The sequence below is a fragment of the Neolamprologus multifasciatus genome, chromosome 5 (genome assembly GCF_963576455.1).
Source record: "Neolamprologus multifasciatus chromosome 5, fNeoMul1.2, whole genome shotgun sequence".
Taxonomy (NCBI): domain Eukaryota; kingdom Metazoa; phylum Chordata; class Actinopteri; order Cichliformes; family Cichlidae; genus Neolamprologus; species Neolamprologus multifasciatus.
In genome coordinates this window covers 20,953,100-20,969,772 of record NC_140443.1, presented here as the reverse complement: position 1 = coordinate 20,969,772, position 16,673 = coordinate 20,953,100, and the positions used below count along the sequence as shown (strand labels likewise).

Here is a 16,673-nt window from a genome sequence, read left to right as displayed (position 1 = left end):
GACATCCTTGTAGTGTTTTGAAATATACCACTTTTTCCATCAGTTTCCTTGTCAGGAAACAACTTCCTGTTCAGCGGAAATGCGTTTCAGTTGTGTGTGTGAGAGCGTTTCAGTTGTGTGTGTGAGAGCTAAAATTTCAGTAGTGTGTGTGAGAGCGTTTCAGTAGTGTGTGTGAGAGCGTTTCAGTTGTGTGTGTGAGAGCGTTTCAGTAGTGTGTGTGAGAGCTAAAATTTCAGTAGTGTGTGTGAGAGCTAAAATTTCAGTAGTGTGTGTGAGAGCGTTTCAGTAATAATGTCCCTTACGGCACCTCATAGATATGCGTGCATGGTTACATTGTTGCGACAATTCACTGTGACACTGCTAACGCAGCCATTGTGACTCCCTGTGTTTGCAGTGACTCATTGCTTCATTGTAAATAGATCTAGTGTATCTCACGCTGCCATGTATGAATAATTCCCTGTCAAAAGCAGGTGATCTATGTTCTCTGAATCACCACTGAACATGGTGTCATGTGACAGTTAAGATTATCTGCTCATCCCAAACAGACACTGTCAGTCATTATAATTACCCACATGGTACATGCATGCGAGCGGCACCCATGGTTGAGGGGTCTGTGTGTTGAAATATATTTATCTCACCCAACCAAAAATGCTGAAATACAACACAAAAGCTGCTGCACGAACAAAGTAAGACAGCAGCGATGGCGCAGTGTAGTAGCAGTGTGGTCAAAAAATAGCTCCGAATGTGAGAAGTGAAATGGAAAAGAAGAGGACGTTGTGGTGTTGAGACGTGATAATTATGCAAGGATGCCAGGGACATGAAGATGAGCGTCTTCCATCTGTGCCCCCTCGGTGCCAGCCCTCCACAGACATCCACTGTCACAGAGCAGAAACCAGCAGCAGGTCTTAAACACTACACTGTTTTAACCCATTTGACAGGAGTCACTTAAACTTACTTGTGAAACTTGAACTTACTTGCAAATCCTGCTTTTCTCATCAGGTTTCTGGATTTCACTGTGTTATGAAAATCTCATGGCAGCAATTTAAAATGCCCTTGAATCTGTTAATTTCCCACAGTGAATATTCTATTTTGTATCCAGTTGTTTTGACATAACATTATTTATGTGTCTCTGCAAGTTCTTTTTATACTGTACAGGAATTAATGGGAACCATTAGAATTGCACTCATTCTAAAGAGCCTGTTTGTTGTTCTGCATAAAAGTTCCCGCAGTAAGGCAGCATCATCCTTATTGGCAGTTTCCTCATGTCTAGGAATTTTAATCTAAGCTACAACTTATTTTACACACGGCTGAAAACTTAAGACTCGGGCATCTAAAATACAGTGACAACGCTCATCAAGAAAGGGCAGTTAATATAAAATGTACTGGGGACAAAAACCCAAACTGGTATGACCCTTTAACCACAGCTCCCACTCTCCTTCTGCAGCAGACAGGCTGCAAACCGTTTACAAGCGGATGTGAGTGGGAGATCCGTTGTCAGATCCTTTTCTGACTGACAGCTCACTCAGTGTTTGTTCCTGTGCTTATCTCACATCTGCATGCAGACATGTGGGCACATTAAGAGACATAATGTTGGCAGAAAGGCCTTTAAGTGAGGGAGATCATACCGTCCTGTCAGTTTGTGTCTGCTCTCCTCAAATGTCATAAGACAAGACAGACAGTCTCTGCCAGTTCTAGGGGTGATGTTCTGTAGCTGAACCTAGAAATATTACAATATTACTCATCAAATTGATTGTATAATACCTCCAGAATTCAGAGGAAGTAAATTAACTGTGTGGAGAGCCCTGTTATTAATAAATGCTTTTCATGTAAGACAAAACATCCTATTTAGTTATCACTTGAAATGTTTCAAATCATTTTTGCATGTAACCTGGTATAAAAATAAGATATTTTGCCCACGTTATGGGCATCATTTTTAGCACATATACAATTTGGACTGCTGTGTATGTGATCTGGCTTTTGGATATCTGGGGTAAGATGTTCACCAGAGCTGGCAGCCCTCTGTCCAGAGACACTTCGGGCTATATGAAGGTGCAACGTCTCAACATGTTTCAGTCAAATGGCTTTTATTTTTACTTGCACATGTGTGTAGTTTTGTGTTGATGCAGCATTAATCCCAACATACAGATTGCATCCTCCAACTCGCTCCCTTTCACTGTACTGGGCCTCTTCATATGCTTTAAAGCACTGCTTGTAATAATCGTAATATATCATAAAATATTGACCTTTTGTTTTTTACTCTGCAAAGAAAAAGTTGTCTATGCGAGCGTGGCTGATTAATAACAACCCTGTGATCAGTTATTTTTTGTCTTTCGTCCAGCTGAAACCTCACGACTTCTTACTCCTTCTACACTAAAGGGCTTGAAATGGGGTTGAACATGCATCATATGCTGTATATTCACTTTTTCTCTCTCTCTGTGCGTTCAGAGGCCACCAGAGAAGTGCCGCTACGTGGTGGGCAGCATCCTGTGTGAGGGTGAAGAGAAGCCAGATGAAGATCTGCAGAAACTGTATGAGAAGTTTGGCTTCAAGGTGTTTTCTATGCCAGATGTGAGCCATGCTGTGACCACCAGCTTTCCTTGCACCACCCCTCTGTCCCACGTGCTCGGGCCTTACAGGGTGTACCCCAGAATTGCTTCCTACATTGAGGTACATACTCTTTTAAACTTTTTAAACAGTAGTATTGGGTCGAGCTCGGTCTGGCACATTTAGCTACTATATTTAGCTAGCATTCTTAGTGAGCCTTGTTTTCTCATTGATCTAAACAGTGTGAATATGTTTACAGGTTGTTTATATTCATTCATGCACTCTTCCACATATAGTGTATATCATCATATGAACAAGAGAAGGAGTTTTCTTCCATTTTTCTCTTGTGGTTTTGTCTCTCATTTTTTTCTCCTTGCTGCTTGTAAAAAGTTCCCAGCCTATGTGTCGTTTAATTCATTACATGAGCAGATGAGGTCTTCAAATCATATTTAGACTAGATGAAATAGTAGAAAATGAAGGAACATATGAGTCCTCCAAGCCCGTATGCTTGGCTCCATTTCCTCAGGACAGGCCTCAAAAAGCTATTGACATTTGCTTATGACATTTACACACATGGTTTCATTTAGGTGCGTCCCGTCGCATGAATAATGCTCCTCGTGTAATTTTGTGTGTAGGGGGGCTCGCATGCATGTGCCTGCTTCCGTGTCTGATCATCTGTTTATTTAATATCTGTCTTTTCACAGGAGTTGAAAACACCCCATTATTTTTTAGACAGAAAATGCATTATTATATTTGGGGGGAAAAAAAGCTCGATCTTTGTGACATTTAGTGTTTCAAAGTGGAACAAACCACCTTTCTCAAATTCGTGACGATGTGTGACAGAAAACTAGTTCACAAAAAAGCTGATTTAGTGTAAGAGGCCTCACATTTGAGTGCAGAAATTCAGTGGTTTGGCTCTAATTCTGTGAACCTTTTATGCTTTCTCTGTAAACTGCGGTTTTTCAATTGACAACACAAAGCCATTAAATGATCAGCATGTAGAAGTAAATGGTACCATTATGCCATCACAGTAGTGCCTTACTGCATTTAGTCCTTCATCTGTTATTGTGTTCAGGAAAATGGGTGCAAGGACTGTCCACTGGGTATATCAGCTCAGCCACCACATCAAAGCTGTCTGTTGTAGGCACAGCTATTTCTCACTTTTTATATTGTTGTCTGTCATCCTGGCCTTCTCTTTAATGTTTCAATTATTGGTACTGAAATAATTTGATTTCTTTTTTCTTAGCTGTCCACTATATCAGGTGGAATGTGAAAATTTGCCTGTATACAATGTCTACATCAATTTGTAGTTCTGTCTTGCCATTTAACTCCTCTGATGCATGTAGTATAGTCTCCTGCTCTTTCTTTTTACCTGCTCTGTCACAGCACAGCTGCACTAAGTGTTAGGGGTTGCAAGAGTAATTACAGAAAAATGAGGGGGGAGTTAAAAATCACAAAAATCTATATTTTAATATGTCATATTTTCCAAGTATGTAGTTTGAAGCTGCTTCCGGTCGGGATAACTAGGACCAAATTTAGCCATTATACTAATATACAGTCTAACTTTAAGATCTTTGAAGTATGTGGCGCTCTATGAGCTGTAACACCTGATTTTTAGAGGCAGGACAAACTGTAATATGTGCGCTGACACAGAATAAAAGGTCTAAAGTCAAAGCCACTGCATCCCTAAATGTTAAGATCTAGTAGTAGTTACATAATCATAGCTAGTGTCAGTGTGCGTTTCTTGTGAGCTTGCAGCTGTGTCTTTTATGCTGGGATCCGTTTTCACTCACACACTCGTGTGTATGTGTGTGAGACAGAAATGCTTAGTCCGTCAGTTGACCTGAGTGCTGCGACAGGTTGTTGCACTCAGGGTTTAGGAGCTTCCTCTGTGGGCTAATAACACCCACTGACAAGAGCACTATGCATACTAGCTGCAGCACGGCTCATGAATAATGGAATATGGTTTAGTGTGGCTTGGTCTAAGGGGAAGGTATGTGAATGTATTAGAAATGTATACATACATGTATGATTAATGGAGTAGATGTGTAGTTTGAGGGAGTTTGAAAGGAGCGTAAGACTTGTGTGACAGTTTTGCACAAACCGTACATATTCTTTCTACTAAATTTTTGTGCTAGTCTGTGTATAAATGATTAAAATAACTTTTCTCCAACTGCATCTAAACACAAGCCTGGAGAGAATGGCTAAACAGAAAGTGGGCCATGAAATCCTCATATGTGTATAATAATAATTATATACTCTTTTTCTTAAATTACTCAAAGCAGCGACACTGTTGGGATTGTGGAGCAGAGACGGGTGATGTAGATTCAGTTTCTGAGAGTGTTTGGGGAGCGTGAGAGTGTTTTCTCAGGGATTTTAGTAAACCTACTGGCTTCTTGTAATGCTTCTGCTATCTGTGAGCAGGTTAAGTGCCTAACTGCCCTTTTGGACCTGAGCACTTTCTTTGTGTGTCCAGCCACGGGGCAGACTGAAACAATAACTCAGGCTGGGAATTTGGCTCCATTCCACTTAGGCTGTGTGTTATTTAGGGCTGTCACCACAACAGACTGTCTCTATCTGATTAAAAGAATTCACTTTAATCGTGTTAGTGGATGTGTAGTGTAGATTATTCAAAACAATAGTGCTGTTGATACGCTTTGTCTCACTCTCAAAATAAGAGGTGTAACCATAATAATACAAAAGCTGTACAAGAACTGGGCAATGAGACAATTGGGAGGATTATTCATTCTCCTTCTCTTTCTCTCACCTCCACTCTTAAGTTGACCATCTATTATCCTATTGCTGCAGAAGAAAACAGCTTGCTGCATGCATGCATTCACATGATGTCCACAGCCGTCCCCGGTGAGAACATACAGTCTATAGGAAAACACGAGAGAGCTACAGCTGATGTGTGGACTCCGAGAGGTCAGGCTGCTCATTCCTGCTTTTGTAATATTGCTGCTCACATTCATGGCAGGATAAAACAACCCTTAGGCCACCGTGAAATTTCCCTGGTGCTCCTGACTGCGAGTCAGCCACTTGTCTTTTATCCACAAATCACAACAGTATTTAAACTATGTAAAGGAGGAGAAATATCTTCAGCATGTGTTGGTTTGACTATTAAAAGCAAATTAAAATGTCAGTGAATTTGTCATATTAGATTAATGCCTGAGGTCTTGGCCATTTATGCTTAATATCACTTCAAATGAAAGCAATGATTGAGCAGGTAAGACAGCAGGACTGGTATCTTCTCTGAGTTATAAAAATGCCAGTGTTGAAAGAAAAGGAAAAATTAGAGGACAAAGGAGTAGCTACATTAAAGGACTGAGCAAGCCCAGGACCTACAGAATCAAAGCAAACAATCACTGTGCTGTTATTTTGGTGTTCGCCCCAGAAAAAAACTGTAATAGTCCCCGTGAGCAGAAGCAAGATGAGATGCTGATAGCCCCCGTCCATTTACCAATCCATTTATCTGAATCAAGCTTAAACATTATAAAAGCATCTTTCCCCTCATTTCCCTCTATACTGTGTCATAGGATGATGTTGTATGCCCTGCAGGTGCCTCAACAATTAAAAGAAACATATTTATAAACATCCTGAAATATCCTGCAATTGTATCATCCGAGGTTTGTGACTGTATACGAATGCAGTCTATCGTAACCCACAGAAAACGCAGAAAATCCTTTTACAGATTGAAGAAAGTTTCTGTTTCAGCAATTATATAGTTTTCTTGAAAGTGAAAGTGTGTCTGGGCTTTTATGGGTTAATTTTGCTTCATAGGTTACTTAGATCATATTTAAAGATACGATATGTTTTATATAGAGAAGAGCGGAAATCGTAAACAGTGCAGACTAACAAATCATTGCCCACAAAAATACTGTAAGCGGAACTGGGAAAGCTTAAATCTTTATCAGCATTAAAGCTCAATTTCCTTTGTTTCACAGTAGTGCCTGGAAGGAAAGTCTAACCAATTTAGCACTGTCACAAAGATAAATAACTGGAATATTGTTTTGAGCTCAGCCTGAATTAGAATTGTGCATCTAAACCCACAGCCCACAGTTTGAGGAGTGTGGTTTTGTTGCGATGACAGGTCGGCAACAGTTGAAGCTAATAACTTGAGGGGCCAGCTCTGTGTGTCACGGGGACACGAGCTATCCAGAAGCAGCTGTGAAGACCTGCTAAGTGCGATCTAATATGAAGCCTGCTCCCATTTCTTCATTTTCTGTATGACTTCAGATACTCACTCTGCAGTGGACGGTGGAAGTCTGCACAATGCAGAACTGACCAGGAATGTTTAAAAGAAGAAGCCAATTGCAAGTTCAGACAATCTAATATGATCTTAAAAAAGATAAACGCTTTGTAGCTTGATGGGTCAGAAAACTGCAGTCTGCAAACTTCTAACTGGACAGTGGTCAGTAGCGATATTCGATTCAGGACTTCCTGTTCCACATCCCAGTTATTGTTTATGAATGCAGACACATTTTAAAACCTAAATGAACTAATTAACCTAAATTTAATAAACCTAAATTAAACGTATATTAGGAGAAATCCTCATCCTTCATTATTTGTCATGAAAGTAAAAAAAAAAAAATACTGAATATTCCCACCCTGATCACACCAAGTCCATCATTGATCATTAGTTTAAAATTGTAAAAGTAAAATAAAAATATTTGCAATGTAAAGTATTTATCCCTTTTTAAAAAATCTTTTCTTCCTTAAAAATAACATATAAATTACAGGCAATATGTAAATCTTCTCAGAGGAGATGAGCTGCTTCTCTATATCATAATACTCAGGTTGTTGTTCACAAAACATCTGATAATGTCACCCAAGGTTCTGCAATGTTGTCTTCTTAAGTATGAATAATTGATCTATGAATAATGAAATGAGTTGCAGCCCAGACTGTGTCTTCCACTGCACTGATGTCGAAGTGTTGCTGTTAATCGCTGGTAAAATCCTCACTGTTTTCACCTTTTTAAGTTAGTGACACCCTTCATGCTCCGCCACTGCACAGTGTTGATTCCTCACCTTCATTCTGCTCATGGTTTATTCACCAGCCACTCTTCCTCATCCTCTTTGATCTTATTATTTGCTGAATTAAATATAGAAATTTTGTTTTGGTTGTCCACAACATCTATATTTCATGCAATGGCTTGATTAGAGGTTATCCAGAGGAACTGTGCTGATTTCAGGTGTATCCACAGAGTAAACAACTGAAGTGCCCTTCGCTCTGGTTAGATGGTTCTGTGGTTGAATATAAATGTGTCTGTTCAGTCACAGCCAGCCATTGTTTTTGCAACCACTTCATGCTTTAGAAGTATGCTTTTGCTTTCAGGTTTTTCCGTCATCAAAGTCAGAATTGTTTTGGCTTCTAGAAAACTCAGAGATATCTGTTCTTAACACATCTTTCTTGTCTGTTTGTCTGTAGTCAGTGTTTGTGCCTTGTACCAGCCATGTACCCCTCGCGTGCAGCTGAAAAACTACATGCTGTCTGTCAGGCAGCATGATGGTGAATGGGAATTGAACACAGTTAGAGAATGAGTGGCTGTTGCTTCTACATTACTGTTTTGCCTCATGTTGTTGTTGTTGTGTGTGAGTTATTTTCTACAAAGTCAGGTAGAGGAATCCTCCCACTTACTGCCCCCATCCCAGCTTGTCTGAATATCAAGCTTTGTAGTAGAGCCTTTTTTTTCTCCGGTACTTGGATGACAAAGCTGTGTTCAGGTACATGTTTAAGGGCTGAATTGTTATGCAGATACCTACTCGTTTTTGCATTGTTCTACAGTATATTGTATACAGCCCGGACCCCCTGGGAATGTAGGCTCTATAGCTTTTCAAAGGTGCTTTGGTTGTTTGCATATAAGGATATCTGATTAGTGCTGTTTTTTTTTTTGCTTTGTCCAACACTCCCCATTTGTGTCACTGTGTAAAGTATGTGATATGCAGTGAGTGCAATATACTAATATGCTCTCCTTGGTTTGTGTGTTATCTATCTATCTATCTATCTATCTATCTATCTATCTATCTATCTATCTATCTATCTGTCTATCTGTCTGTCTGTCTGTCTGTCTGTCTGTCTATCTGTCTATCTATCTATCTATCTATCTATCTATCTATCTATCTATCTATCTAATGATACTGCGCATACTGCATGGAAATTAAGCAAGCAAAGAAATACTATATTAGGAGTTTGGCAATTTGAAATTACTTTTCCTACATACCCAAGTGAGATAAATGTGCAGATGTCTTATGAAAGTAAGTACCTTTACCCACTTTATGAATTTATCTGGGATCAAAAAACAGCTCTTCAGCATATGGTGATTTAAAACTGCAGGCCAGGAAATAAAAACAAAACAAAACAACCAAAAACATACCAGAGTTTGATCCACTGAGAGATCAAACTCTGGTATGAGTTTTTTTTCCCTCTTATATTACACTGAAAAAAATATGTTGTTGGATTTACTTAATTCAATGGTGGACATTTGTTGCACACAGATGTTTTGCTTTGGCAGCAACTTAAACAATTGAGTTAAATTAACACAATTTATTCATGTTCAATAAACCTGTGCAATTTGTGTTGATAAAATGTGACTTAAACATGTTTTGATGAAGTAATTTGAGCTCATGGAATATTTTAATCCTTCACAATTTTTTCACTTTATCCCAACACCATTCAATAACTTTTACCCAATACTACTTGGTCACTTAAATACTACATGTTATCTTCAAATTACATTTTGCTATTATATTCTAGTATCAAATACACAATTTTCAAATGGAGGCCTTATAACAGATTGTATTGTTCTTTTCCAAGATGGTTGCTGGCATCCACCAGTAACCTTTAAAAACAAAATGTCTAATTTCACTGCATTGACAGTAGGTAAAGAATTAAACTGACATTACTCCTCCACTGAATCTATATAAATCAACAGTTAAATAATGTCAGTTCTTCCGTGTTCTCTGGAATCAATCACAGCAAAGAAATTAGACTCTTTTAAAAATGTTACAGGACAATACAAAACATTCTATTTAAGGCCTCTGACGTCAAGATTCAGTTAAACAACAATTATAACTAAACAATTTGAGGTAATGTTAGTTGCCATTAACATTAAATTAGGTTACTGAATTGGCAAACACCTTCCTATTAACATTACCCATTTTACCCCAATAACTAAAGAAATTAGCACTTGCAGGTCAAAAACTTTATTCAAGAGACTGAAAAATAACATTGATACAGTGACTGTCAAAAATTACAGCACTGATCATACTGTGACATCCTGGTTCAAAACAGCACACTTAGAAATATTCAACGTTCTTTACTTCAACTGAAAATACCATTTCACACGACCCATATGGATTTTTAGACTGTATAACTGTTCACGCTACATCTCTTCACTAGTAAAAGAAAGAAAAAATACAAAGAGAAATTTAAAAATGCTGCCAAACAGACAAACAGAGAACTTGTACAGAGCAAAAGGAAAAACAAACAACAACAAAAAAAACGGCTCATCCTCATGGCAGTTGCAGAGTATATAAAAATGAACCCTGCGATCTGTTCCTGGAATTGAGCTTCAAAAATGCAGCAGAACAAGTGTGAGATTTAAATGTCCTCTCACCTAGAGCTGATCACCTTGCATGCATAACAGTGAGCTTTCCTTTCAGGAGCAGTTTTGTCTTAGTTGTGAGCTTTTCTTGAGAGCTGAGTTGCATCCAACTCCATTACCACCCTTTGAATCACCTCAAAAGTGTAGCAGAGCTGTGATGGGTAACTCATATTGAAGGAATAAAAAAGGTCCAAACAGCATGGCTACTGCAAAGGTCACGTTATCCAGATCTTGAAGAACTACTATACCCTTGATGATGATGCCAACATCAGAAAAGTCATTGCCTGGCGTATCTTCTGGAGACAGATGTTCATTGTGGTTTTATCAATCTGTGCAGTGGCCTCAGTTAAGTCCTGGTTAAACACAAAACATTTTTTTAAGATTCCTTTTTAAACTCATCTCTTTCGAATCTACCAGAGTAATTTAAACCAATGAAAGCAACATAGTAAATAGCTATAGCCAAAGAGTGGCCTGCAATGCTGCCATTCATGGTCTAACAGAGTTTCTAAGAGAGAGTGAAAAACATAATAATTTCAAATGCTTTACATTAGTTTTTGTTAGAAAGACACCGGCCCATCAGAAATCCAGGTTATGTCACTCAGAAGATGTTAGAATTTAGACTTTCAGCCCCACAATTTGGTTAGCAAGTTGGTCTTTTTTTTTTTTCAAACAAAAGCTAATGTAAATATTGGTGGGATTTTCCTTTGTTCACTAGAATGACAAATTTAAAGTTTTTTCACACTGATGTGACCCCTAATACAGGGGTGGGGGTGGGGCCTCAAGGGCCGGCGGCCAAGTTCACTACCAGGCCTCATGTGAACTTCAAATTATTAAAGAGAACTACTGGTCCTAACCAGTCCAATGAGGATCAAGTGGATAACTAAGTGCATTTTTAAATGTTGCAAAGCCACAATCTACTCATAAAACACTTACCATGAACTCCTGCACCAAGATGTTGCAATTGTCTTTCACACAGATGCGGAGCACTTTGATGAGGGACTCCCTTTGAGCATTAATGTCATCCTTGAGTATTATAACAAAGAAAACAGAGATTTGTGAACTTTTCAGTAGCACAGAAGAAAATGATCCCAGACAAAAACTCTTGACTTTTTAAACCAGTCAACATGCAACACCAGCATCTACAAAGCAATATCAAAAATTCCTGTTTGACATCAACTTTATGGATATATAGTTTCCAGAACATATATTTTTAAAAAAAGATAAATTTTTCTCAGTGGGCAAGTAAATGCATGATGAAAATTATGGCATCCTTTCAGTGGAATCAGTACTCACAGGTAATAGTTGACTGTTTCAATGGATGCAGCATAAAATTCTTTTACTGACCTAATGCAATACATATACACTTTGTAGTTAAAGAATTTTAAAGTTCTTACTGTCATCATGGCAGCTACATCCTTTAGCTTTGTGCCCTGTTCCCCCGATCACTTTGCAAACACTTTCAGCAGACTGTCAGAGAGAAACTCAGCTCCGTCAGAAACCTTGACTGTAAAGGCATGTTTGGGATGCACTGGAATGCTGCATTTTATCTGAAATGACATAAAATTATTTTTGAAATAACAGCAGGCACTGTGCTTGGTTAATCAGTAATGTTTTGTTGAATAAAAACTGTGTTTCCAGATCTTATGGGATTAAAAAAATCCAAAGATGTTTGTTTCTGATTTGCAACCCAACAACCTACAAGTTACAACCTCATTTTAGTTCAAGTGTGCATTAATGTGAGTCCAGTAATCACCTTTCTGACAATACATACAGGTATAAGTTAAACCTATGGCAGATTTTGGATTTCTCAGTTGTATTAATAGGGTGGTCTATTGGTGTATGCATGCACCTAATAATTATACAAAACCTATTATAATTAAGTTACAGAAACCTTAAGCGAAAATAGAATATACTTTCTTACCATAACACCTTGAACCCACAATCCATCAGCTGACTCCTGGTGAAATGCAGAATAGAGGTCGTCTCTCAATGTGCAGCAAAAAAAAACAGAAACAAAAGGACAGCAGGTGAGGGCAGGAGGGGTAGGGATGTATCATTAGCAGCATAATGCTGCTAATGATATTAGCTAAAGCTGTTCAATGTCCAAAATCTCACTAACACCACGGTGCAGTAAATACACAATGTAACTGAAGAGTCAGTTGGCAAATCTATTCACACAGAAAACCAAATTATGTTATGAGTGCCTCATAATTAGGTTTAATGTGATATTACGGCTCTTGTGCCAAAGACAAATTCAAATGAAAAAGCGCCAATTCTTTGACAACAGATAAAACAGCAAATAAGCTAACGGGTCTTTTTTAGCATGTTACATGGTGACACTCTAGACGTTTAACTACATTTGGCTGAAATATGGTAAATATTAATTCAAAAAATCAAGACATACCAAAAACCTAGAGTTGGCTGCTCGACTTGACTGAGATGGATGCCTTTTTTGAACCACGATCCAAAGCCCGCGAGATGAAATCACGCGTGGTTTCACGAGATTTAATGTTGCTATCTTATTGACTTACTTCACCTGAACATGATATGAACAATTTAATACACCCTTTCTGCATATCATGTAGTTTTTACACTATATGGTTACATTTATCTTTAAAACATGAGGCAATTGTGTTAAATACATGCAAGATGCTTACATAAATCCAAGAGATGGCCAGTGCCTTTTTTTCAGTGTACAGTGTACAAAGGTGTAAGTGGGAACTACAACCACAGTTTGTCATTAAACCTTTCACTGGAATTTGTCCTTTAAATATCCCACATTGTATATTTTTTTTCTTTGGGCTTATTCCTACAGTGATTATCAACTCAGGAGTCTGTATTGTTTACAAAACAGGTTGATTAGTTTAATTATTTTAAATAGCACTAATGTGTGTCTCTGTGTAAAGATGATTTACCTAATTAAAGATATATGTGTTAGTTTGAGTTAGGAAAATGGGTGTGACAGTATTGGTGGGGCATGACCATCTAGAGTCACTCCCTATGACAGATTTATACTTTTATTTATAATATTCCATCCATCCATTCGCTTCCGCTTATCTTTTTCAGGGTCACAGGGGGCGCTGGAGCCTTTCCCAGCTGTCTTAGGGCGAGAGGCAGGGTACACCCTGGACAGGTCCCAGTCTGTCGCAGAGCTAATACATACACAGAAACAACCATTCACACTCACACCTATGGGCAATTTAGTGTTTCCAGTTAACCTAACCCCACTAACTGCATGTCTTTGGACTGTGGGAGGAAGCTGGAGTACCCGGAGTGAACCCTCACAAACATAGGAAGAACATGCAAACTCCACACAGAAAGCCTATGGTGCATGGTGGCATAGTGGCTTTATATTTTTTAAAAACACGCAAATGCAATTGCTGCACTCAGTTAGCAATATTTTGTCTCTGCACTATCACCAGACATCACAAGCCTTAACACAGTTTTAAAGTGAACCTCTCTTTGCTCTTTCTGTTTGGCTCTGAGAACTTTGCACCAGCCCAAAGGGAAATAGAGGCGGGGAGAAGGCGTGGCAGCATCGCCCCTACTTTGATCCTCTTCAGCATCTTTACATCTTTAATGCCTCGGAGGCTCAAGGCGTAGACTCCCTTAACTGCTCTCTGTCCAATGATTTCTGCGTGGGATGGTGCAGAAAAACAAGGGTTGTGGCAGCGATGCCATCAAAGTGCAGAAAGCAAGAGTGAGAGTCAATAAGTAATGTGTGAGTTTGCGAGCGCGCATTTGTCTCAGTGACTGATTGCTGGGGAGCTTGGTGAAAATTTGAGTTGGCGGAGGAATATGCCTGTCTGCTTTTTCTGTAAATGTGTCTGTGTGCTTTAAGATGCAGGTCGTGGTGAGAGCAAGATAAAGCTCCTTCATTATTAAGGCTTTCATTCCTCAGCATTGTTTTCTGCATTACATTTTATTGGCTAACACCAGGTTCTCGATTCTTGAGGGCTCTCAGAAATAATAACCTTGGAAGAACAGAAAGCATCGAGCCAAGAGGCGGAGGCCTGACCTGCAAGGCTACATATTATATGTTTACAATTAATATGGCTGTTATTCCTTCAGTCTGCCATTTGACAGTCTGCAGAGGGAACACTTGGCTGTAGATGCACAAAGCTATATTTAGACTCCAATGACGCCGATGGCAGTTTCATCAGTCCCCCCCCCCCCTTTCTTTCCTACAAACGTACATGATGCTCTGAAGCCCAGTGTACACACTGGGCTCTGCCTAAAATTTCATATAATGCCTGCTTTCTTGTTTGCTCTGCCGAGCTTTCAGAGAATAACAGCACTTCTGTAATTCACTTATTTTCTGTTTTTCACACAGAGCCGTGCACTTGTTTACATCTACGGTAAATCACAGCTAATGCTTAACCTATTTACGCCTAAGCAAAATTGTTGCATTTTTCTAAGGTTTGTGCAATTAAGCCTCACTCGGCTGAATGACAGCTTCTAGGCATCTGATTATCAAAGTGTGATTGGGAATGGGAATGTACTTTTTAGTACTAATTTGCCGTGTAGGTCAGATTTGCTAATTTGTATCAGAAGTCTTTAAAATGTAACTCATCCTTGTTACCGCTCACTTGGAAGGGGAGAAAAAATTACACACACACAAAAAATTGAGGAACGACAGAGAAGGTCTTCATGTTTCAGGACACAGACATGTATAAATAACATAACATACAATACCATACTATACTTTATTTATAAAGCACTTTCACAGCTGACACAAAATGGTATTTATTGTAACTAAATAATAAAAATACATAAGACATAAATAAAACCAATTAAAAAGTCAAATAACTAAAAGAAAAACTAAAAGGAAAATTAAGTCTCACTGGGGTTGAAAGCCAAAGAATAAATGGGTTTTAAGACGTGTTTTAAAAGTGGACAGTGAAGGGGCCTCTCTAACGTGCAAGGGCACAAAGTTATTCCATTATTTAAGAGCAACAATAGAGAAGGCTCTGTCCCCTCTGAGCTTCCTCCTGGATCTCGGTGCTTCCAGAAGAGACTGACAAGGTGAGGAGGGGTGAAGAAGCTCAGAACTACACAAAATTACAGGTATTGCAATTAAAAGACAATATGACATTGGTATGCTGACTATAACCTCATGCTTTAAAACGCTATGTCTCCATCTACTCGATCTCAGTAAAATCATTTCTTTTACGTCTGTTATCTGTCTGCACATTTTGAGAAAACGTTGTAAACATTTAAGCATTTCCAGGGTTTAATCATCCTGGTAGGTGTAACATTGGTCTGAGGAAACTATTCTTAGCGACAGCCCAGTGATGCAGTAAGTAAAGGTGATAAGAGGCAGAAGCGTTTGTGGTGCACTTATCGATTCCTTCTTCCCCTCGGCTCTTGGATACTCTTCGTTCTGCAGCACCTGCAGGACATCACGCACCATGCTGCCAATTAGGCTTTTTCTTTGTAAGCGTACTCGGGTAGTTTGTACATTTATCTGTCTTCTCCACTAATCACAGGTTTGCTGTTTGGGTGAGAGGTAAGTTGGCCACACATTTTTTTTTAACCTACTACATTTCACCTGAGTCGATATATGCATAATTGTTGTCACTAAGTAATGACAGGGTTTTTTTTCCTTTATACAAAAACATCAGATTTGGTCATTTTCAGTCTGGGACGACGGCTTGTTCTCTCATTAGCCTTTTAATAAAGGTCTCTTTGAATGTGTGAGCCTGCCCTCTTTCATCTGCTTTGAGAATGGCAGCCTGGATGTGGCAGAGGCAGCGGGAGAGTTTACTTTAGATAGAAGGTTTGTGCAGCCACACAGTATCCGGTCATTTCCCACAATGAGCCACGATCCCTATTTGGAAGCACTGTTTCCTTCCTCACATTCACATTCGCACACAAAATCTTATTAGTGTGTGTCAAGTAACTTGTTCGTCAGATAGCCCAGTGAGGTTTATTGACTCGGTTTCAGCTTATTACATCTCGCTAAGTCGGCGAGGACACCTTGGCCTTTAAACAGAAGTTCATGGCCTTTAGGAAACAATTCTCTGCTGGAACTTTTGGCTCACTCAGAATCTGTCACTTTGTAAAGAACATTTAAACACTGACACACATTTTCATACCAGGATGTTTGAAAAATACACAGACACATGATTTTTGTGTATTTTTTGTGTTTGCACTGTTAATTTGATTTCAGTCAGAAATACTTTTAATAGATTTTTACTTGGTTTGCTTACGTTTGAATTGTTTTGGGCTGCTAAACAGTTTATATAGCTTTCATTCACAAAGCAGCTAGTATGTTTGCAGTTTTCTTATACTTCAGCAGTGACCCGCTAATTTCTTCAGTTTAGCAGTAAGACTTTATTTTTGCTCGGTTGACTGTGGGCCAAAGAGGTGCACTTTACACCTCTGCATCTGAGCCTGAGTTGGACCACGTTTCTTATCTTGTACTCATATTTACACCAATATTCATGCAAGTTTGTTCAGTTAATTAACTCCCGTGCACTTTGTACAATTAAGAGCATGCCATTTCTTTTAGCCAAATTTTGA

The 16,673-nt window shown here is 38.9% G+C and overlaps 1 protein-coding gene and 1 long non-coding RNA gene across 2 annotated transcripts in view; one reads left to right on the top strand and one right to left on the bottom strand.

The window, feature by feature from the left end:
- The window catches only part of tex264a (testis expressed 264, ER-phagy receptor a), a 90,785-nt gene that overhangs the window by 24,651 nt on the left and 49,461 nt on the right, over positions 1-16,673 (top strand). The window contains exon 2 of the mRNA XM_085160994.1: positions 2,446-2,667. Within this exon, the coding sequence (XP_085017120.1) occupies positions 2,446-2,667 (222 nt within the window). The remainder of the gene's footprint in view (positions 1-2,445; positions 2,668-16,673) is intronic.
- LOC146518556 (uncharacterized) lies at positions 11,038-12,853 on the bottom strand. Its single transcript, XR_014874270.1, has 3 exons — positions 12,070-12,853; positions 11,543-11,695; positions 11,038-11,171 (listed from the first exon to the last, which is right to left on the bottom strand). It is a non-coding gene; the product is annotated as an uncharacterized LOC146518556 (long non-coding RNA).